General features: G+C 40.9%; 1 protein-coding gene across 1 annotated transcript in view; it reads left to right on the top strand.

The window, feature by feature from the left end:
* ZNRF3 (zinc and ring finger 3) overlaps positions 1 to 24,808 on the top strand; it is a 219,557-nt gene that overhangs the window by 114,448 nt on the left and 80,301 nt on the right. Inside the window, 1 exon segment of the mRNA XM_089677379.1 lies at positions 17,904 to 18,029. Within this exon segment, the coding sequence (XP_089533505.1) occupies positions 17,904 to 18,029 (126 nt within the window).

The following is a 24,808-nucleotide window of genomic DNA, read 5'->3' as shown; positions in this document are numbered from 1 at the left end:
AATGGCACCGACCGATTTTCATGGTTCCTCCCCTGTTTGGTGATTGGTGATTGGGCATGTTGGAAAATTCATGAAACACAACCGATTTCGACTCAATGATGGTCAAATCGTACGATCGTTTTTCCGAAAAGAATATGCGCATGAGCTGTGACCTGGAAGGAACAGAAGTCTTGCCTGCTATATGGGGTGCACTTTATGACTTGGTCGGCCGATTTTCAAAATCATTGATGGCACCATCGGATTACCGAGCGAATGGCATTTTTGATTTTCGGACGAAAAATCTTTGGCATTCGAAACCATGTATGGCCTGCATAAGGAAATGCTTTCGCTTCTGCAGTATTCTGCACCATGAGTGGGCTCATTTTTGGCAGCTGTGCTAAGTAGATATCTAGAGCTCATAGACTCTTTATTATTATTATTATTATACAGGATTTATATAGCGCCTGCTCCTTGGAGCTTGCAATCTGGGAGATTTAATTATAAAAGGTACATATTTATTCTTTTTTTTTTTTTAATCATACTTTGCATAAATTTTGTCCTTTTTGATGATGATGCATTTTTTTCTTTTTTCATCCTGTATTCCCCCCTCCCCCCTTTTTCCCCTGGTAATCATGCAAATAACACACTTTGTCCTATGGTGGCTACGCTCACTCACTTCATTGTATCTATGGAGGGAACTATGGTTGCCTCCCAGACTAGACTTTAAACATGGCTTTCTTTCTTTGTTCTTGATTACATGTGGGGTGGAGTGATCAGCTGTTTACAGAAGGAAATAAACATTGTTTTTTTGTTTTCAGCTCACAGAAAGTGACAAGGATGCTGCTTCAGTGGGTATTTTCTGTTCTTGCTGAAAATATTTGTTGGTGGCCTGAAAGATAAAAACAAATGCAGCCACCAATAAGGACTGATGAGCTAAAATATATTGATCTTTTTTCATGTGTTTGGATATCCTTTTATCCCTTCCATGCTATCTCTGGCATGTAAATGTAATTCTTGTTGCTGGCTTTAGTGGATTACTATGCTAGGATGTTCTATGATGATCAATAGAAGGGCAAAACTGAGAATTGCAGGATTAGTTAATGTTTAATATTAAAAAAATGTGTGTATTAGATCATTAGAAAAAAAGTGTTTCTAGTATTGGTGCTTTGTGTTCAGTTCTAATCAGGTAGTCAGGAGTCTGAGGAATAAATTGATGCTGGAAAGAATAGCTAAATGTGTGGCAGGTCAATGTCACCTGCTCTTTCATCTTCCTATTTCATTTCAAAGTATCTTTGTGTTTCCCATAGATCTGTAATGTTGCTGTCTGCTTTATCCTTCAGCAGTGCCGCAGCCAGGAAATACTCAATGCACTCGCTTTCCTTTCTGTAAGGAAAGCCATTTCTTTTTTTTTTTTTTTTTTCGTTTTGATCTTACTGTTCTTCAAAGCTTTGTTTTTCCTCCTCTTTAGAAACTGTATTTCAGTGAAAATAGTATATGCAAAAAAAAAAAAAAAAAAATTGGGAGCATACCACCCAGAACGTACACCCAAGAGCACTTTCTAGATGTTTTCTCTCCATGTGAACCTCTTTCTTGTTGGTTGAACCTGTCTGCCAGCTCATGATCAGTTGTCAAGTGGTTTGGTTGCCTTCCTTTCATAGTTGGCAGGTAGACGGTCCTGGTTACACATTTTGCTTCTTTTTTTTTTGCTTCTCTTTTTTTTTTTCTTTTCTTGCCTGTAAACACAACTGGTTTTGTACATTTTTAGACTGTATAAAGTGGCTGCTCTAACTGCGCTTACCAGCTACATCACAAAAAGGTTGCTTTGTTGGAACTCAGCAGATTAGATAAGGTGGACATTTAAAGTAGACCAGTGGCCTCCCATTCAACAATGTGTGCTGCAGCACTTCATAATAAGTGCACTTTCACTTACAGTTTCCTCTCTGCAAGGTTACTGAAATACCTGAAGAGCTGACTAGTGAAGCCACCTAAAGCCTAGTACACACGGGCAGAATGTCAGGTGGCATCAGCCAGTTCAATAGAAACCAGCCAGCAATTGGCCCGTGTGTATGGCACCTGGTCCAACTGAAGTTCGGCTGGGTTCTGTCAGAGGGGCATGACTGAAAAAGGTGTGCCGATCGACTCAAGAGCGCTGACCACAGTATCCTGGTGGGGGTGGTTGTCCCCCCTGTCAGAAAAAAATGGCACAGCAGGGGAGATCGCTGTACTAACATCGGGTAGCTAGTACAGCAGATCCTCCTGAGCTGTCAGGTTTTTTTTTTTTTTTGTCCGTTCAGCCCGATGGGTTGCATGAAAATAAAAAATAGTAGAGTGTACCAGGCTTAACACAACCTTTTGTGGTGGTGTGGCAATGATGCTACATTGCTTCCAAATTTAGAGTTGCCACCCTCATGAAATAATTTTAAAAAAACTAAATAGAACAACAAACTTTATTCTGAGATGTGTCTCTGATGTTCGAACAAACACAAATTCAAGAAAGTTTAGCCAAAAAAAAAAAATCGAAAATTGGGACTATAACATGTTGTTTTAAAGGATAAGTTCACCTTTTAGTAAAAAATAATAAATGCACATTTTTTTGCAGGTAAAAAAAATGTGCATTTATTATTTTTGTTTGCAGGAGCCTGCTTAGCATTGCAGCAGATCACTGGTGCCATGCAGGTCTCCTGTAGATCTCTCAGTATATCTGCTTGCCCGTACGGGATGTATGAGCAAGCAGATATACGGACAGGAGGAATCCATGAACTACCACGGTGCTCCACAGCACCATAGTAGTTCATTGATGACTACAAGCAGACAGCCTCCAGGGCTTGTAGTCTGTCATTCACAGAGGACTGTTAATGAGTGATGTGGCTGGGTGGGCGGAGCAGGGACTGGTCTGATTGTAACATGCTACATGTATGACCCTGAATATGGGTGTAACATGTTACGAAAGATGAACAGAAGGGGGATATGTTGTTTATATATGCATTAAAAAACTTTTTTTATATATATACTTGCTGTTGTAGCTTTCATTCATAAATTGTGTAAATAAATTCCTAAATAACTTAAAAATGTTATTTTGATGTGTGTGTGTGTGTATATATCTGTATCTGTGTGTGTGTGTGTGTATGTATGTGTGTGTGTGTGTATATATATATATATATATATATATATATTAATATATGTGTGTATATGTGTATGTGTGCATATATATATATATATATATATATATATATTATTTAGGAATGTATTTACACAATAATTTATGAATGACAGCTACAACAGTGAGCTTAGCTTAGTATAGGCTATCTCTGCAGTAACCGTATGTAAAGCGGAGATGAAAATGACTTCCTCTCAGGAGACCGCTTAAAGTACTTATTTCTTCAGGTATCGGCTGCTTTTTGTACGGCTCATTGTACTCATTGTCAGTTTTGTGAATAATCATGCATACTTGTCCATTTAAAGTTATCTTACATTGCGTTGACCTTTTTAAAAACATTTTTTTTTAGCTTTACAGTGAAGTAATTGGCCAGTTTTATGGCATAACCAGATTTCAGTTTTCATGGACTTTTCCATGAGCCCCTGCAAGATATTTTTTGCTATCTGTATTTCCATTAGGGAAATTCACCCTCTAATTGCCTGGATCAATCGTCCGAGAGCAACACTAGTATAAACTAGCCCTAACATTTACTTAAATAGGGGCATTTTTGGAAATGTGAAGCCTGCCGAATGTTATGTGCTGAATTCATTTTGACACCGCACAAAGCACCGTGAATGCATCCGTGTGAATTACACTGTCGGCTGCAATGGACATAGTTGATACAGAGCATTGGCAGGTGTTTGTGAGGCTTTAAAAATGCGGATGAAATGCTTGTTTTTGGCACACGTGTAAACTTAGCATTAGAATTTCAGACGCCATGGGGAAGGTGTGCATGGGGCTCATATGAAAAAGAGCCAGTATAACCACAGCTTAGCTTGGCTGCCACTAATTTCCTGCACACCACTGTTTGAATGTTATTAAATGATAACAATGTATTAATAACAGAAAAAATATACATCTCCCTACTTTATGGCCTTCTCCCCCACCACCACCACATTTGACACACAGTATTTTTTTTGGAGTGGGTACCTAGTTTTGATAGGTACCCACTCCCACTTATGCCCAGATTTCCTAGCCCCCGCCACCCCCCCCCCGTTTTCCTTTTACCCACAGCCTTCTGGGACACAACACAGGTTTCAGAAGGCTGTGGGACCATTCACAAAGTGCAGTGCGGCTTGCGTGTGCTCAATAGGAAGCCGGCTGTAAAGCCACAATGAGTCACAGTTGGCTTCCCACAGTAAACATGCCGGCTCCAAGGACCCGAAAACCGGCAAAGAACTGGCCTGAGTGAGGACAGTGCTGGATCCCTGGACAGGTAAGTGTCCTTTTATTAATAGTCACAACTACAGGATTTGTTGCTGCTGGCTTTTCATTTTTTTTTCTTTCCATGGTGAAGATCCTCTTTAAAAACTAGAAAGTTAGGGCTATGCTACCATTTTGCCAGGCATGCTTACTGGAAATCAACAAGGCCAGTGTCTATAGAACAGAAGACAACACAAGTTCTCTTTCTATAGATGTAATGTCATTTGAAATGTTGATGATACTGCTGGAGTTTTATTTTTTCATGGAAGGTCCACTTTAAGCAGTCATATCTATCCGTCAGAATTTATTTATTTATTACAGGTACTTATATAGTGCTGTCAATTTACGCAGCGCTTTACATATATGTTGTACATTCACATCAGTCCCTAACCCTCAAGGGGCGTACAATCTAAAGTCCTTAACTTACATTCATACATACACATACTAGGGACAATTTAGACAGGAGCCAATTAACCTACCAGCATGTCTTTGGGGTGTGGGAGGAAACTGGAGTACCCGGAGGAAACCCACGCAGGCACAGGGAGAGCATGCAAACTCCAAGCAGGCGGTGCCGTGGTTGGGATTCGAACCAACAACCTGAGTACTGCCAGGCGGAAGTGCTAACCATTTAGCCACTGTGCTGCCCACAGTCAGAACTGTACCGTTTGTCTGTTCCTGATGTTTGATAAGGGGTGCATATATGGTGCTAAGAAAAATGGCAGATTTCAGTGAACACATAGTAGTCTTTTGCTGTCGTGTTTAAAGGCCATTCTTGTTGCTGTTGCTACACTGCTGTAATTTTTTGATGTCATTACCATTCTACTGTCACCGTCACTCCCAACAGCTTTGCCTTCTACTCACTGTGCCCGGAGTGACACTTGTTAGCTGCAGCTGGCAGCACCTCATTCCATTCATTTCTTTTGTTTTGGTATTATGCCATTCAAAACAGTAGAGCTGACAACTGCGTGTTCTAACCACTCCTTAATCCAGGGCTCCTCACTCCAGCAAAATAATGGACATGCAAAGCAAATGTGAAAAGCTGTTCTAATGTATCATGCACATTTTACATGGTTTTTTGTGGGAGGATGGTATTGAAATGATTGTTTAAAGTTACTTTGTAACTGAAGGTTCAAAAAAGCGAAAGGGCTTACCTGTAAAAAATTGAGGCACTTTACTTGTGTTTCCAATGAACCATGTCCTTGCCATGATACTGCTCCCTGGCCACTGCAGGTGGTCAACATTTCACGTGTGTGAATGCCTGAAGCTTCTGCCACAAGCAGTTGTTCCTCCCACCGCCTTGTACTTCAGTACATGATGTTAAAACCAGCAGGAGGAGTCACTGCGTGCAATGGGGGAAACCGGGATTTGGCCCATCTATCTGGTCAAATACCTGTAGCAGGCAGGGATTAGATTTGTGGAGGCATTTCAAGATCAGGGTCAAGTGAAAGGTAAGTATAGTGACTCTTAATTTTTAGAGGTATTATTTTTCTTTTTGAGTCTGTAGTCATAGTCCATTTTAAGGCTGCATGCACAGTAGCGTCTTTTTTTTTTGCTGGTAATAGTGTTTTTTAGTAGCGTTTAGGAGCATTACCATTGTATTCGCGTTTTTACAGTACATGTTGAGGAAGGAAAAAAAAAGCTAGAAAAAAACTGTTAGGAGCATTGTAGTAGCATGTAGTGGTGTTTAGGAGCATTTACAGTTTTTGCTGGAAAAACTCCAAAAAACATTTCTTTTTTTTTTTTGCTCCTAGACGCTGAAGCTCAAAACATGCTAATAGCCTAAAGTAGTGTGCATGAACACATAGGATAGCAGAAAGAAAAATGCTAATAACAGCTTCTAGGAGCTTAAAAAACACAAGTGTGCATGGAGCCTAAAGGTACTTCTCAGCCGTATCTGAAAATGAAGCCTCAAGACAGGAGTAGGAGGTACAGTGCATCAGTATTTCATCCAGGTAATCGGTGTACATCGGTCTGTTAGTAATATGGTGATCCTGGGACACACCTTTTTAAAGATGGAGCACACTTTTTGCAGCCTCTTACATACAGAAAACAAGTTCATCACAGCCACATTATCAGATTCAAATCTGCCTTAGAAGTTTGCTTGTTAGCAGCTAGTCTTAAAGCGGTAATAAACTCAAAAACAACCTTTTTATATATCGCAGCTTACCATTTCCTAAATGTGGTGGATGCATTAGTTTTTTTCCTTTTTAAGGCATTTTTTTCTTTATTCACCCAGGCGACTTCCAATTTAGGATTGCCTTGTATAAAACAGGCATCTGTAATTTAAATTACAAAAAGTAGAGATTTAACATTCCTATTTATGCATTATGGCAGGTTTAATCCCCAACAATAGGGAGAATTCTGGGGGGTTTTTTTTGTGGCAAAAAGGAAATGTTTTGCCCAGCACTACGTCTGCATTCACGCTTGTGTAGCATGACATCAAGTGTCGATATTTTCCGCACATTTTTTTGTGTGTGTTGCATCTAGGCAACCCATTTATTTCAGTGGCTGCACAAGAAAAAAAACATGCTCCTGACCCTTTTTAGCTTCAGGTTCATATTTTGACGCATGCTTTTACATGCTTCTTTGGCACATTTGAGTACCATTAACGATTCAACGTTCACATTTGTATTTTTCAAGAGCACCACCATTTGCAAGCCCTGCAAGTGTGAATGGTGTCTAAAAGAGCAGCGCTGGCAGCAGGCAAGCTAAAAAGGCAATTCAGAACAGCATCTCGATTTTGCTCAACTTCAAATCCATAATATGGTGGTAATCACTGTACTTGTCTTTGGCTACTGAAGGACTAATGTTGGCAATTCCTTGAGAGACTGATAAGGTTGCCAACCCAGTGGAGTTTGGTTACTTGGCATCACTCTCTTTGATGCTTTCTTTTATTTTAGGAGTTTTGACAAAAAAGAGTTTCATTATCAAAACTTATTTTAATGCTTGTCTTTATTTTATTTATTGTCATTTAGAAATTAGCCTTGTTTAAAGCCTTGTTGAATCTTCAGATTACATCAGCTAATTACATTCTCGATGTATCATAACAAAAAAATGTCAATGTCACATAGTTTGTTTACTTTCTAAAACACCAATTGCCTGAATAGAAAAGCCTGTCCCCTGCCAGCAGCTGCAGAGTGAAACCCTTTGCAGCTGCTTTGAAGCAGTGATCTCATTACAGCGGTCCAACCCCCCCCCCCCTTCCCCAGCCGGACCTCTTCAAAGAGACCACTTCTTCTCCACAGAAAGCAAGGGTCCCACTCTGATGTACCTGAAATTCTCTTAGCTAATTTAAACTGAAAGTGCTTTTGGCCTTCAACTGTATGTTCAGGTCCATTTTTGTGCTTTTGTCAGTTCTGCTTTTGTCTGCCTGTGGTGGATAGGAGATCTTTTAAAATTGCATAGCTGGAGGTTGCTTATGTTTTAAATGCACATGAAAGTGAAAAAAAAAAAAATAGATATAATGAGAAGAAATTATCATAGTTTATCTAATCTGACATTTGCTTTTGTATAAAGTCACGTCCTCCCAATTCCTTTATCTAAATATTTTAAATGCATCCAATATAAATATAAGTACCTGTATTTTACATGATATCTGCCTCTGGTAGTCCAGAAGAGCAGTGGCTCAGATGTGCTACAACTTACATGAACAGCGCAATGTACAAGATAAATGGACAAAAGAAAAGAGGCCAATAAACTGGTGTGAATTTTATTTGCCAGGCATACCATGCAGAACAGCAATAAAGTCAGAACCTATGTCTTATAGCTCAGAAATAAGCTATAAATCTTGAACTCTCTGAGCTGAAGCCCCAAGGCAGTAACCCTAAAGGATGAGAGGAGGATGTGACTCAAGCACAGGAGCTGACTATGGTGAGGTAGCCATACTTTTTATCCAACAGGACCATATTCTTTGAAATCTTAGCGAGGTGACTGCCTATTGTACGTGTGTTTCTCAAATGAAAGTTTGAGGTGCAACTCCTTCTTCAACTCATCAGACGATGGTGGGGAGGGAGAGATTCCCTTCTTAGTTATTTTTCTCCCAGTTAAAAGGACCTATGGAGATAAGATCATTTGTTAGAGAAACACCAGCCTTGGTGTTTAATGTGTGGATTATAGTATGCCTGTAGCAAACCATTTAGGGACGCTTCTATATCAGGTGTATTATATCTTACCGATCCCTGTCACATTTAGGGCAATGAGAATCACTCTGTAGTCTTATATTATGGAGGAACTTGAGGGTTTGGTAAGCTTTACGAAGGGTGAACAATTAAGTGAGCTTATTACATTGTGGCAGAGACACGGTAGGACCTCTTCCCAACAATCATCCAACATAGAGCACAGGTCCTATTCCCACCTATATTGGAGAGACACTTCAATAGTAGATGGGCTTACAAATTTGAGATCAAGCTTCTGGTAATACATACATACCCAATACTACAGTATTTAGAAGCAGAGTAGTTTCAGATTCAATCTTAAAACCCATCAATTTAACAGTTTCAAAAAACAGTTACATGCCCCGCACATACCAGGAATGTAATGGTCACAAATGCTTGTGCTCTCAACGAAACTGTCAAGCCATCAAATGGCTGGTGTCACAAATTGACCACATGTGCAGCCTCATGGCAATTGCAGATCAAACATAGGCAAAGATGGCAGTTTCCTTGGCTAGAAACGATAGGAGGGTTTAGTTCCACTTTAAAGTTACCTTGCATTGTTCTGCTGTTTAGTGTGGTGTGCTGCCACCATCTTGAGATTCCCCCTTTGACTTTCATTGTGCTTGGAAGCCAGATAGTGACACAGGAGTGCTGGAAGGGTCTTCAAGGCAGGAAAAAATAAATAAAGGCACGCAATTGGATATACAGTATGCTGGCAGTATGAATTGTGCAACACATGTCTCTCTGAGCAGCAGGCCACGTTGTATTACATAGAGGAAGGTCAGGTCAACAAACTGGCTGTGCTTTCTGGTAGTGCTGTGTAAGCCTCAAGACTGGTTGAAAGACTTACAAAGCCTTTGGCAGGTAAAATGGCTCCCATTTATGAATTTCAATTGTTTTTAAATGCATATAGCAATATAATACAGTAGAAATTAAAGTTGCCAGTGAGCTTTGCAAGAATTGGTGGAGGTGGAATAAATCTGATTTGTTTCTATTTCCTCACTAGTGTAGTTTTTCATTTGTGAAGTTCCATGCCTTGTACTTCCTTTACTTTTTTCCTGCTGCTTTGTTTCTAAACTCTTTCCATATGGGAGACTTCCCCATTGACATTTTATGGGAATCTTCAAATAAATGGAGAAACAGCCTTGAAGCTTACCTCAAGGTATGGATTGCAGAAAACAGTCTTGAGCAAAATCACATTTTATGCATCTTTTATGCCCTTTCCACCCACAACACAGTGAAAGTCGTCCTCAAAGATTGCTGTTTCATTCATCTTCCTCCGCTGATTATGTGACCTCGTAATGACATTCTCATAGTATATACTTTCATACTTACATTAAAGCGCAACAGAAGATTACCTTTGGCCCAACCAGGAATAACCATATTTCAGTGTAAAATGACGCCTATTTAGAAATACTGATATCGAAATCTTATACAGACAGCCCAGAAGAAGTATACTAAATACTGTTTGTAATTAAGGCTAGGTTCACATATCCGCATTCCTGCGGTCCGCATTTTGTGCCGGCACGAGAGCCCATTCATTTGAATGGACTCCCGTGCCCCAGGACACGCAGGGAAGTAGTCCCTACATTTCTTCGGAAAACGTAGCCCACACGGGAACCTTGGTTCCCAGTACGGTTGTGATTTCCAGTACGGGTGGCATGCCATTAGAATTAATGGTACCCGTCCGTGGGTCTGCATTTATCTGTGTGGGTGGTGCAGCTGCACGGAATTTTGGCAGATCCGCAGCAGCACCACCTGCACAGATGTGAACCAGGGGTCAAGTAACCACATACTATAATTTCTATGTAATTCCAGAAAAACAAAAACTCTTAATGGATCTCCTATAGCCATCGTAGCCAAGAGAAGACCCTAAGAACTAATCCTGGGTTCACACCGAACGCAGCTTTGAAATCGTCAATCAGTGTGACTTCATGTGCGGCTTGCTGACATCTGTGCAAGTTCATGCACAGATGTCAATGCAAATCGCACATGAAATCACAAAAAATAGAGCAGGAACCTTTTTCAAAGTTTGTGTTGCTCAGTCGCACAAATTTGAACGGTTCCATAGCCGCAAATAGGGTGCAACTTGTCATGCACCTTTGATTTGTCAAGTCACATGACAAGTCATACTGATGTGATCCAAGACTTCTTTCCCAGTTATCCTTGGAAATATGCTGAGCTAGTATCAGATCTTGTACTGCATTGTAGATTATCTGCCATTGAAAAGCAAGTAGATGTAAGTGCTAGTTGGTTATAGTTAAAAAGAAAAAAAACTGCCTTATCCTGCTTTGATTCCCTACTGTGATCTCCACTGCAGCATGGTTCCAGATATGGGTCACATGCACGCTCCTACAATGCTGAGCCTGGTGCTTTGGTGGCCAGTTGTTAGACCAAAGTGGCGACAGATCGAAGATGTGCCTTGCAAAGTATAAATTCCAGCAATTGTTTAATTTAATTTTTGTTACAGGTTAATTTTAAACAATTCTCCTTTTTTAAACATTTCAGTATATTTATTGGGTTGGAGTTCTTCTTGCCTTGTAATATTTAAGATGCTAATTTCCTGAAAGGATAATTTTCTGTTTGCTGAGGATGTATTTGTCGGATGTGAAAAGATGGCAGCAACAGTTTTCTACAGATGTGTGATATTTTGACAGAGGGGATCTAACCTAAATATTTAAGTTCTAGAGCCAGTGATATGGACTTTAAGCTGGTGTGAAATATTTGAAGAATTACGTGCTGTTCAGTAAATGTGTAGATACCGGCGGCTTACCTGTGACATCCCAGATATATTACATATATTCATGTTCTTTTATATGTAGAGACGAGCACACTTCTTCTTTGTCCAAGTGCAATTAGAGAAATAACTTTGCTTTTAAGAGCAGCACAACAGGAAGAAAAACCATTGTACAACACTCTAATTACAATGGAGTTCGGAGGGTGGTATACAGCACAGTGGTTAGAATGGAGTAGTGTGGATTATAAAATGTATAGCACAGAACACAGAATGAATCCGTGTGGGATAGAGAACATACAGCTCAGCATACAGAATGAGACTGGTATATAAAATGTACACGCACAGTGCATAGAATGACGCCAAAAGTGCACAATGTGCACAGATGACACCAGAAGTCTCAAGAGACGCAGCCGCACTCTTGAACGAGCATGGCATGAAACTAAATCCCTGAAAGACTTTACCCTCTACAAATCCGCTCTTCCTAAATACAACTCCAGCCTCCACGCTGCTAAGCAAACCTACTATAAAACTCTCATCAAGACCCTCTCATCCAATCCTCGTCAACTCTTCTCTACCCTTAATTCCTTACTCCACCCCCCACTGCCTCCACCCACCAATTTACTGCACAGGAGATTGCCAGTCACTTCAAGAAGAAGATACACAATTCGTGATGAGATCTCCAGTGTCAAGCTTCCTCCCCTAACCAACATACCAGGCCCAACACCAAACTCAACACTCCTCCTTTGACCCTGTTACCACCAAGGAAGTTACCAAACTCCTTTTCAAGGCCCACTTCACCACCTTTCCCCTGGATCCTGTCCCCTCACGACTGTTGCAGCCTCCTTTCTGCTCTATCTTAAACTCTCTAACCCACATCTTCAACCTCTCACTCTCCATGGGCACCTTTCCCTCCCCACTCAAACATGCACTGGTTACCCCCATTCTCAAAAAACCCTCACTGGACCCCACCTGTTTGAATAACTTAAGACCCATCTCCCTGCTCCCGTTTACCTCCAAGCTTCTCGAGCGCCTTGTTCACAACCGTATGAACTGCTACCTCACCAACAACCTTCTTGATCCCTGACAGACTGGCTTCCGCCCACAACATTCCACAGAAACTGCCCTACTAAAATTCACTAATGACCTACTAACTGCTAAAACCAACGGCCATACTTATACTCCTTGACCTTTCTGCTGCCTTTGACACAGTCGACCACCCGCTCCTCCTCAGTAAACGCCACTCCATCGGCCTCTGTGACTCTGCTCTCTCCTGGTTCTCCTCTTACCTTTCTCAGCGCACTTTCAGTGTCACAACTCCTCCTCCTCCGCTCCTCTTCCCCTTTCTGTTGGGGTACCCCAAGGTTCTGTTCTTGGGCCCCTCCTTTTCTCTCTCTATGCCTCCTTCCTGGGCCAGCTGATAACCTCCCATGGCTTCCAATACCACCTCTATGTTGATGACACCCATATCTATCTCTCCACTCCCCAGCTCACCCCCTCAAGCTCCTCACGTATCACAAATCTACTAAGTGACATATCAGCATGGATGTCCCATCACTACCTCAAACTTAATCTTTCAAAAACTGAGCTTGTAATATTTCCTCCTCCCCGATCCCCCACTCACCACTTTACCATTAAGATCAACAGCACAACCATTGGTCCTTCCCCTCATGCCAGGGTGCTAGGTGTAATCCTAGACTCTGACCTCTCCTTTGGGCCCCACATCCACTCACTTGCTAAATCCTGCCGCCTCAACCTCCGGAACATGTGGACGTCATCCACAGATACCGCCCAAATCGCCCACTCCGCTCCTCCCGTGATATCCTCCTCTCTAGCTTCCTCATCACCTCCTCCCACGCTCGCCTCCAGGACTTCTCCAGAGCCTCTCCCATCCTCTGGTACTCCCTACCACAGCATGTCTGGTCAGCCCCCACCCTGTCTGCCTTTAGGCGATCTTTGAAAACTCACCTCTTTAGGGAAGCTTACCCCACCTCCACCTAAGAACTGTACTTGAATCACCTCCACCAGATCCCCCCGCAGCTATCACCTTTTGTATTACCTCCCCTTCCTTTAGATTGTAAGCTCCACGAGCAGGGCCCTCCTATTCCTTCTGTACTGAAAGTTTTGTAATTTTACTGTCTCCCTTATATTGTAAAGCGCTGTGCAAACTGTTGGCGCTATATAAATCCTGCATAATAATAATAGTAGAATGGGGCCATGTGGAACATAAAGTTTACAGCCCAGCATACAGAATCGGTCTGCAAAGGATATAAAACATACAGAACATTGTACAGAATGGCACAGCATGACACACTTAAATGTACAAGACTTCTATAATGAGTCGGAATAAGGAACATACAGCTGGGTATATGGAATGAGTAGGTGTGGAATAGAGAATGCGCAGCATGACATTCAGAATGAGACATTGCAGAATAAGGAAAATGCAGAATGACAAATGTAATAAAGTCTTGGGAATAGGGAATGTGTAGCATTCCAAATGTAATTAGGTGGTGCAGAAAAGGGAATGATACACAGTGAAGCAATGTGGAATGGAATAGGGAATATACAGCATGTCAAATGAAATGGACAGCATAACATACAGAATGAGGAGGTGCAGAACAGTGAATTAACAGCGAGGCATACGGAATGAGGCAGTGCAGAATATGCAATGAACAGCATGGCATACGGAATGAGGCAGTGTGCAATAGAGAATGAACAGCATGGCATACGGAATGATGCAGTGTGCAATAGGAAATGAACAGCATGGCATAGGGAATGAGGCAGTGCACAATAGGGAATGAACAGCTTGGCATACGGAATGAGGAGGTGCAGAATAGGGAGCGAACAGCTTTGCATACGTAATAAGGAGGTGCAGAATAGGCAATGAACAGCACTGCATACAGAATGAGGAGGTGTAGAATAGGGAATGAACAGCTTGGCATACGGAATGAGGAGGTGCAGAATAGGAAAGAACAGCTTTGCATACGGAATAAGGAGGTGCAGAATAGGCAACGAACAGCATTGCATACAGAATGAGGAGGTGCAGAATAGGCAACGAACAGCATTGCATACAGAATGAGGAGGTGCAGTATTGGGAATGAACAGCATGGCATACGAAATGAGGCAGTGTGGAATATGAAATGAATAACATGGCATATGGAATGAGGCAGTGCGGAATAGGGAACCAACAGCATTGCGTACGAAATGAGAAGGCGCGGAATAGGGAAGGAACAGCATTGCGTGTGAAATGAGGTGCGGAATAGTGAATGAACAGCATGGCATACGGAATGAGGAGCTGTAGAATGGAGAACGAGCAGCATGGCACACAGAACAAGGCCGTGCGGAATAGGGAATGAACAGCCTGGCATACAGAATGAGAAGGTACGGAATGGGGAGTGAACAGCATGGCATATGGATTGAGGTGGTGTACAATAGGGTGCATACAGCACAGTGATTGCAGGATACCTCAAAAATGGCTTACCTAGTACTTGTGCTTAGGCTGACCTTACCCTGGCCTAATCAGCAGGGGACTCACTGTGACCGCTCATCGACATGCCGCTGTCACTTGTAAACATAGAAACCAGCAAATAAAATCTTCTACCCATATGCTCTGCCGTGCTTTGCGTTAAATGATCTAATCAGTCAGAGCCGCAGAAGAAGCAAGTAATGAAGGTCTTCATCTGTCAGTTTCTGTGTTTACAAGTAACAGTGGCTAGTCAGTGAGCAATCACAGTGGGACCCGTGCTGATGGAGGTCTGGAATGGGCTGAGAGGCCCAGTTTAATTGTTTAAAGGCAGATTGGGCAGGTAAGGATGATAGAATAAAATGGCAATAAAAGTGAGCGCTCTTAAGGTAAGCAGCTGGACACTCAAGGAAACCAAATAAAACCTTGTCATAAACATATAAAAAATGTGCAGCGCTGATAAATAAAACAGGGTAAACGGAGTATGAGTATTGTCCCCACTAATAAAGACATAAATCAGTGACAGTAATTCAATTAAGCAGTATGTAAATCAACACGGGTCTCCTTCACAGATATAGGTCCGGACTGGAACTCAGGGTGATTCTCCCTCTAGATGGTAAGGATATGAGCCCTCAGAGGATGTGGACAGATCCAGATGGCCAGAGGTCCATGTTGATTTACATACCGCGTAATTGAATTACGCTTCTGGTGAGTGCGTAATTCTTACCTTACCACTGGGAGCACCACCACTGGATTGAAGTTATATACCACGATATTGTCACTCTATAGACTGTCACTGATTTATGTCTTTATTAGTGGGGACAATACTCATACTCCATTTACCCTGTTTAATTTATTTACCAGCGCTGCACATTTTGTATGTAGGTAAGGATGATAGATCTGACCTTCTGCCTACTTCCTCTCATAACTGGGGCCCCAAATGGGTTTGCCCAAAGCTCAGGCTCTATAGTAACTGTGTGGACTGCAGGGGACCTAATTCGCCAGTGCTTTAAGGTTCTAGTTTGCTACCAGTAGACATAATGCCTGTAGTGGGTTTTTTTTTTTTTTCTATAACTAGAATTGAAGGGTATTTAGTGCATTGTCATTATAGTATATAAGGCTGAGAAGTGAAGGCAGCAGATAAACAGGTCCAACGTGTGTAGGAGGATTTGTTTCATCTCTCTGTCACTCCACTGGATATATGTTAGGGTTTACAATCCATTTAATTAGTGGAAGAATTATGTGCAGTAAGCAAAGGCAGTCGGTGACCAGACCCTTGATACTGAGAGCAGAGTTGCTATTGGTTATTGCACTTTACACTGCCTATTTAAAGTGCCTCATTTGAGCCAAAGCACAGACAAGGCATTTGTAATGTAATGCCAAGGCAAACCATTTTCAGTTGAATTGCATTTGCCATAACCATAGATACATAAAGAAAAAAAAGAAAAAAAATATGTGTACAGCAATGTAATCTAATCACAGTTGCAATTTTGAAGTTTGTGTGCCGCTCTTATTGGGGTACTGATGTGAAAATGTTTGGATCAATATCAGAGCTGCCTGGGCTGATCAATGGAGCATAAAGGAGATTTGTAATGAAAGTGGAACTTGTCATAAGAATTTGTGACCCATGAGAAAGATTTGAGGACAATAATTTGCCTCCGTTTCTACTCCTCACCCTGTGCACCCCTCCGCCTCCCTCCGCATACACAAAACCCCCTTTCCCCCCCCCCCCTTCTTTGTTTTGTCTTTAATAAGTTAATCGGATTAAAGGCTCACACATTTCAAAGAAACCTTTAGGCCCCCTTAAGACAGGCCGTCCTCTCCCCTTTTTCCAATCTTACACATCCCCCCAAATATTACTGAAGAAGCAAGTCCTTCCTTTATCTGGAGCTCATAGTAAGAAATCTGAATCCACACCGCATGGGGAGTTGATCTTTTCTTTGAACATCTCCCTTCTAATAAAGCGGAGTAGGTCTCTGTAATATTTAAATCTTGCTTGTGTGGGTACACTTCTGTCAATTGTGATATTGTGAATCTGTCACTTGGAGGACTCATCTATGGGCAGCCATAGATTTCTAGAGATCTATACATGTATGACTAGCTTTAGACTGGGAGAAGAGGATGCTGAGAACCGTGCTGATGACTTCTTAGGCCTCATGCACACTTGAGCTCATAAACACTGCACGCTTACAGGTGTTTGAGCTTTACTTTTCTGCCTGTAAATGCCCCCGCTTGTTAGCCTATGCGCTAATGTACACATATGAATGTAGAGGCAGGGGTGTTTAAAAAAGAAGAAAAAACCATGACTTCTGTGTTCAGGAAAGGTGCTTTTGAGCTCTTTGATTGGCTAAAAAGATATGATGCCACAAGTGATGCAATACTCTATTCCTTACACAGTATCCAGAAATGGTATCATTTTTTTAATAAAAGCTCTACCTCCTAATATAAAAAATAGCCAGTCAGCTACTATAAAGTGACTTTGCCTATGCTGAGTTGTGTTTGTTTTTTTGTGAAAGAAATGGTGAATTCTGTATAAAACCTGTGCTGATGAGAAATTATATTAAAAAAAAAAAAAAACCTTCAATTCCACTGGAAAAAAATTATATATATTATATTTTATTTATTTTTTACCAGTCTACTTTTGCTTGGTTTGTTGCAAAAATCAAGTCATGCACAAACTTCTCAAGCAAATTTCTAACAGAATCTTGAAATACAGCAAATTGGGCTGCCTCTCATTTAGCCAAGGGTTTTCAACAATGTTTGTGTATGTATTCTTATGCTTTCAATTCTGAAATTTCAGCTGCACCAATTTCTTAAAGATTTAGACTTGGTATTGGGTTTAGTGTATGTGAACCCTAATTATGAATTTTTGGGGCTACATTCTTTTGGCCTCATAATTCTAATGTTTACGTCACTTAAGAGAATAGGTTTAGGACACTGTAAATACCTGTTGATCCCGCCATTTACCTTGACTTTCTATAGTTTTTCTTTGCTAGTGTGGTCAGTTTTCATCCTTTTCATCTTATGATCAGACCTATAGGACTTGTGCTAGCATGTAGTGCACTGCCTTACTTTGTCTGCAAATTTCTAAATTGTCCTCAGAATCTTATGGTATTGTGCTGTTAAATATAGTTTGTTTTTTTTTAATGCTTGGCTGTCTAATAACTATTACAGATGCACCCACTGGGACTTTGCAACAACAATGATGAGGAAGATTTGTACGAGTATGGCTGGGTTGGGGTGGTGAAGCTGGAACAACCTGAAATGGATCCAAAACCTTGTCTAACTGTCCTGGGAAAGGTAAGCGGTTTCATGACTTTTCATATGCTACTGCTGACATTTTGCATTCAGGTCCATTTAGGCACTCAGTTTAAGTTCCTAGAGCCTGCTAGAATTGTTATTTAATGTATATGTGTTGTGGCAAAGAAGATGGGCTTTAACGCCCATACACCACCCATGGATGCATCCATGGGCGGCCGAGCTTTTTGTGCTTGCTGCACAGTGACTGAGCTGCCATGGGTGGCAGAGCTTTCTGTGCTTGCTGCACAGTGACTGAGCTGTCAAAGTCAGTCCTAGGTTTCTACTAAGCCGATAGAGCCAGATATCAATTATGTGATCACTGTTAGTCAGTTGCAGTGGTCGCTTTATTGGCTGGTCTTTCTTCCTGCCTGTTGTAAAGACCCTGTTAAAGGAATGCCAAGGCTGGGGGGGAAAAAAAGAGTCAAAGCCAACCTGTAATTCTTTAACATTTTTTTGTTACAAAGGGAGAAGTGGTTAAAATGTTTGTCAGATTAGAGTAGGGAGGGCGGTTATATCATCTGAGATTTTTTAATTTTTTTTTTTTTTCGCTCTGTCAGATATTTTTCTCTTTCCATCTTGTCTCAGAGTCACAGCAGGAAGCAAAAAGTGAAGGGAAAATCCGTTTTAGACAGTTGTCCCCAGAGCCGATTTACCTCTTGAAACATTCCCCTTAGCCTTCTGTTTCTTTGACAACTCAAACATTTTGGATTTCCCATCAGATTATGTAGAATATGAAACCGGTCATCGGGAAAAATAGAGGGGATGAATCTCCTTAGCATGGACATACACCAATCAGCCATAACATTGTGATCACTGACAGATAAAGGGAATAACATTGATTACTACATGACAGTGGCACCTGAAAATGGGTGGGATATATTAAACCGTAAGTGAACTTGTTGTCCCTGAAGTTGATGTGTTGAAAGCAGAAAAAATTGGCAAGCATAAGCATTTGGGTGATTTTGACAAAGGCTAATGTCTAGACGACTGGGTCAGACGAGTTCTAGAACTGTAGCTTTAGTGGAATGGTTCTGGTCTGCAGTGGTCAGAACTTAGCAAAAGTGGTCCAAGGAGGGAAAACCGGTGAACTAGTGACAAGGTCATGGGCAGCCAAGGCTCAATAATGCACATGGGGAGGGAAAGCTGGCCTGTGTAGTCTGATCCAATAGAAGAGCTATTGTAGCTCAAATTGCCGAAAATGTTAAAAGTATGGCTAGAGTTCTTTTGGCCATACTTCTCGTGTGGGTCATGGGAGTGCACTTAACTGTGTTCTCCTGTGACCCTGAATCAACTGACAGTGTGCTAAAGTCCACTGTCAGCTGATGTCATAGACCTGCACCAGAATCTGGAGAGATACAATCATGTTAGGATCCAACCAGATGCCTTAGAGGCAGCTGGCTCATCCTCTCAGCTTGCCATTGTGAACCTGAGCCAGCCGGTCCTGCCCTTTCTCCTGCCTGGCACTCCAGCGAGCGCTGAAGGGGAAGTGCAGAGAGCTAGTGAATGGGAGGCAGAAGGTAGGTAAGTATGTATGTTTGTGTTTTTTTTTTTTTCTTATCATCCCACACTTCTCTATTGCTGGTTCTGATAGAAAGGTGTCCGAAAACATAGTGCATTGCTGTTTGTTTTGTACAGGGCTACGTAGCCATAGACCAGTCAGGGTGCCTATGCTGACCCATCTCCACAGCCAAAAGCATCTATAGTGGGCATGTAAGCATCAGAACTGGACCATGGAGCAATGGAAGAAAGTGTCTTCGAGGTGTTGACTTTGCCTACAAATTCTCCAGATCTCGATTTAGTCGCGCTATTGTGGGATTTGATGGGAAAAGAAGTCCAATGCACCTCACAGCTTACAGGATTTAAAGGATCTGCTATTGACTGCTTGGTGTTAGAAGCTACAAAATACTTTCAGAGGTCTACCGGAGTGTATGGCTGGACAGGTCAGGGCTGTTTTGGGAGCAAAAGGGGGGGTCTGCTTAATATTTGGTGGGTGGTCTTAATATTAGGGCTCATCCGTGTATATGGCAATAAAATTGAACAGGGGTTCTCATCCTCGCCCAATCCATCTAAAGCTGGAAAAAAGCATTTGCTTTACATACTTTGAATTTATCCGACATTTCTCAAGGGTCTGCAAGTTGTTTTGATGTTGTAAGGAATGCCAGCATAAGTTTCCTATACCAGTTGCACAGCATGATGCCTTTGTTAGAAGAAACCTGCTGTGAGAGAAATGTGGATGCTGCTATTCCTGAGCTTTGCTTCTTAAGATGCTAGCTGCCTCTCTGTCATACTTACTTCAGTATTCTGAATCGGTGACCCAGAACAAGTATGCCTAGAAGGACCCTTGACTTTCCTTCATCTTTTTCCATCCACATACTTGTTTTGGGTCTGTGACTCGGAACCTGTTAAAGCTAAGGGTCTGGAAACTAGCATGGTCAGGAGGTCAACATTGGCAACCTTCATATTAAAGAGGGCTTTATGTGGCGAGAGTGAGGTGAGTATGCATTTTACAGTCCTGACCAGTGCTAATGAGGATCATGGTCTGCCATAACTTTGTTTGTATTGGATTCTCATAGAATCCTATTGGTCCAACACCAATAGAAATATTTGACTGGAGAAACATGTATAACTGAACCATATTAGTACGCCATATTCCCTCTTCTTCTGAAAGTGGTTTACGTGGCATGTCCTTTAATGTACTTCTGAAAATTGTCCCAAAAAAGCATGTTTTTTTTCGTTTTTCACAGACTTCTGAGATAAGACTCATAGAATGTCCATTTGTTCCACAAATGTAGTTGAGTGATCATGTGTATGATCTTGTTAAATATGAATTCCTGGCTGTATAGTCTGGGTTTTTGCTTCGACAGCTATTTACTGGATCATTCAGATAATGGTAAATGAAAGAGGGGCCACCCAGCAGCCAAGCCACAATCTGTATCTATTAGGATGATTCTATGTGGTCTAATATTTACACGTAATCTAACAGATGGGAACCTCTGTAGGCTTTAACACTGAAGTAATAAAGGACAATTGCCCATTGTTAAGTGTTGTTCTGTCAATGTGGACTTGTTGCAACCTTTAGAAATCATGTGCTACCCTATGGCTGTCAGTCAGGCAGCTAACAGAATGGTATGCAAAGAATATGTAACTGTCGTTATCTTATTAATTTATCGCATCACTGGTCTTTCCATTTTGCATTGACCTGAATCTTTGCCAACGCATGATGTCTCTCTTTAAACAACAAGCCCGTAGTATAAAAGTTGAAGTTTTTCTAACTTGATCTTTTAGAAAATCTTAGGGTGGATCTCCTCCAGTATTCAGTTTTGTTCTTACAGTATCTGCGGTGAGTAGAGATATAACCAAGTACTGGAAGATTGTATCTAGTCCTTCATAACCATTTTGAAGGGCATCTTTTTGCCATTTTCCTGGCTGATTAATGTGGTGTTTTGGTCTAAGCAAGCTGGAGGCTTCTGCTACATCTTCTTTTCCATCAAATATGAAAGTGTTGATTGTATCAGTGGCCATGATCTTTGTTATCTTCATGTTCATGCACAACCTAATTTTGGGAGTATATTGTTTTATCTTTTGTATTTTCCAACATGTTTGCCACATCTCTCCTAGATCAGTTAAGTTGCTGAGAAGGCTGTGGCAGGTCCCAAAGACTATCCTTTCTAATAAGCATCAGAAAACCTGTGATATTTCTGTCATTTTCAGTGGAGGATCTGTCTGTGCTTGCAATTAAATGGACATTGAGATGATTGCATTCTAACAATATCTCAAATGATTTTTTTAAAGAAAGTATTAAAAAAAACTTATGAATGTTTGGGGCAAAGAGTCTGTCCCAACCCATTGTTTCAAACCATTTCCATCATTGTAATGGAAGATCCCAGACAGCCCATGTTATTTCAGGTATATTCGTCATTTACAGGTTAATGTCAGAAATCTCTTATTTCTACAGCCTAAGGTCAATATCATTCTAGTGATCTGTCTCTGGCAAAGAAACGGCTGAGTCAACTGCTTCTTCATGGTGGCACCCTCACTGGCTAGAACAGCAAGTTGGTGCTCCAGGACTGCACCCTTGCTGGGGAGTCAGATTCTGTAGCTTTTCCTCTAGTAAGGGGGTGATGTCATAGAAACAGGAGAGCAATCCTACTTAGCCATCCTGTTGAGTTTCAGCCAGTGATAGAATCACTAGTCCAATAGTGAGGGGATTCAAAGATGAAATTGAAAAAAAAATGGCATACAAAGCTATACAGACAATGGCTCTAACAATTCCATTTATGTTAAGGGAACTCTGAAAAGCAGCGTATGTATAAGTAGTGTTTCTTCTATGTTGATTAAAATGTAAGGTCCTTTTTTAATGCATTATTATAGCATAAAACATATTTAGAAGCGTCAAACCAAAAATAAACGTATGAAATACATTATACTTTTTTTTTTCTTTTTTTTTTTTTAACAGTTTCCAAAGATTTTGCCCAGCCCATGGGTAACATTTTACTTAATTTGTGCACTTTTTTTTTTTCCCAAGGATCGTATGTGTACAAGGGTTAATCATAAGTATCTACACACATTACCCTTTTGTAACAAAAAAAAAAAACAAAAAACATACACGTACTCTGGTTTCTATGTGTGTAATTACATTGGTGTTAGTTTTTTTGGCAGCGAGCAGCATATTTATTTTTGGCGTCCGCACTCCTTTAATCAATTAACTCTGATTTTCAGGCCTTTTCCTGTGGGTTTTTACAGGAATTTTGCCAAGAAAAAGCTATTGGACTGGTTCCTTGTTCAGTGCTTGTATATTGTCTGTGTGTTCAGACACATACGTTTGGGGTAGATGGTTTAACCCCTAGCATGATTTCTATTTTTATGATATGTAAAAATTGTACAAACATATGTGCTGCCCTTTCAGATGAGCTTTAAGTGGCACACATTTGCACACAGCACAACTCAATGACTCGAAGTATGCCGTCATGGGCAGAGCACCGCAGAAGCACATGGATAAGTGCTGCAGCATGCACACTTTAGGTAGGCAGGACGCGGGATGGTGATGGGGCACAATTTAAAGTTAGTTTGAATTTAATGTAGGAAAACAAATTCACACATGAAAAAGAATACCAATACGGCAATCAGTACAATTCCAGGTACAATTTTTGAGTTCGGTAGTGTTTAATGAGTCCTAGTGGTACTTGTGCAGTGATAATTACGATTTACAAAGCAGCTCCCAAGAGCTGAATGTGTATCTCTTGGTTGTTATAGGATGAGGGTTCACTTCTGGATGGAATTGAGTTTGGTGTGTATGCTAGTTTGTCATCAGAAATCCTCAGAAACAAAAAGTTGCATAAGACACTCAAAAAATCTCAAATTTTAGTCAAATCTGCTTCAAAATAAAAAAAATAAAAAAGCCAGCTTTACTGGTTATTGTTAGTGTTTGCTGGTAACGTTGGTGAAACCATGGTCACTAGTAGTGAGGAACATTTTAGGCATTAGAAGGGGCCTAATTCACGACAAGGGTGGGAGAGTTAGGTTTTTTTATTTAGCGACAGATTTGCTTTTAATATTATACCTAAACAAGGTTGTTCTTTTTATACTAATGTCAACATGTATTTTATAAAAAATGTTAAATTCAGCCAAATATGTCCAATTATCAAACTGTTATGTCATAACATACTGTATGCTCCAATATGCTTTCCAATTCAGCACCAATATATACAACTGATATTTAGACTTACACATGAGTATTCCCATAAACCACCATATGCCTTAATTGCCTTTTTCTTGACAGAAACAACTAATAGAAGAATATACTCAATTTGTTGGTGGGAAGGACACAACACTTGACACATTTCACAGCCTACAATGCTTGAAGATGTAATACCGATTTCACAATTTGTTTGTAAACGTCAGCTGTACAGTTGTACTACATAGATACTGCACATGGGCTCACTTACAAATAATGATATAGAAGTTGCAACAGGTAGCACAACCAGATTTCAGTCACTGGATGGCTGAATCAAAGCAACTGGAGGTCCCGATGGGAGTTTGGCTAACAGAGCCCACCTCTTCAAAACAAAGTACTCTATACCTGTATGCTAAGAGGAAATGTACTTCACCACTGAGGACACTAGTACACGTAGTAGGGAGATATTACAATTAATAATTCCTAACATTTCACTCCTTGTGTGACACAGCATCCTAGTTTTCTGTACAATAGATATATAAAGTGGATTCGTAATATAGACAGGTGGTGGGAGCCTCTTCCTTTCACTAATGCTCATGCCTCTATGTTGGAGGTTGCTGGTTATCTTTAAATAGATCTGTAGTTTTGAATAGAGGTAGGAGGTTAGATTTTATCAAGTCTGTTGGAGAGATTTTATTATTAATATACAGGATTTATATAGCGCCAACAGTTTACACAGCACTTTACAACATAAGGGCAGACGGTGCAATTGCAATACAATTTAATACAGTAGGAATCAGAGGGCCCTGCTCATTGGAGATTACAATCTAAGAGGGATTGTCAAGAGATACAAAAGGTAATAACGATCGTGGATGAGCTGATGGAGAAAATAAAAGTACAGTTGTTAGGTGGTGGCAGGTCAGGCCTCTCTGATGGGATGGGTTTTCAGGGATCATCTAAAAGTGGGCAGACTAGGAGACAGTCAGACCGATTGGGGTAGGGAGTTTCGGAAAATGGGAGAGGCTCAGGAGAGGTCCTGGAGGCAAGCATGGGAGGAGGTGACAATTCAGGAGATGAGACTTCTTTCTCTTTCCTGTTATGTCAC

The sequence above is a fragment of the Staurois parvus genome, unplaced genomic scaffold (assembly GCF_062004578.1).
Source record: "Staurois parvus isolate SC_StPar_1 unplaced genomic scaffold, SC_StPar_1.0 ptg000014l, whole genome shotgun sequence".
In the NCBI taxonomy this organism is placed as follows: Eukaryota; Metazoa; Chordata; class Amphibia; order Anura; family Ranidae; genus Staurois; species Staurois parvus.
Note: the sequence above shows the minus strand (reverse complement) of the source record. Positions and strands in the feature narration are given on the sequence as shown.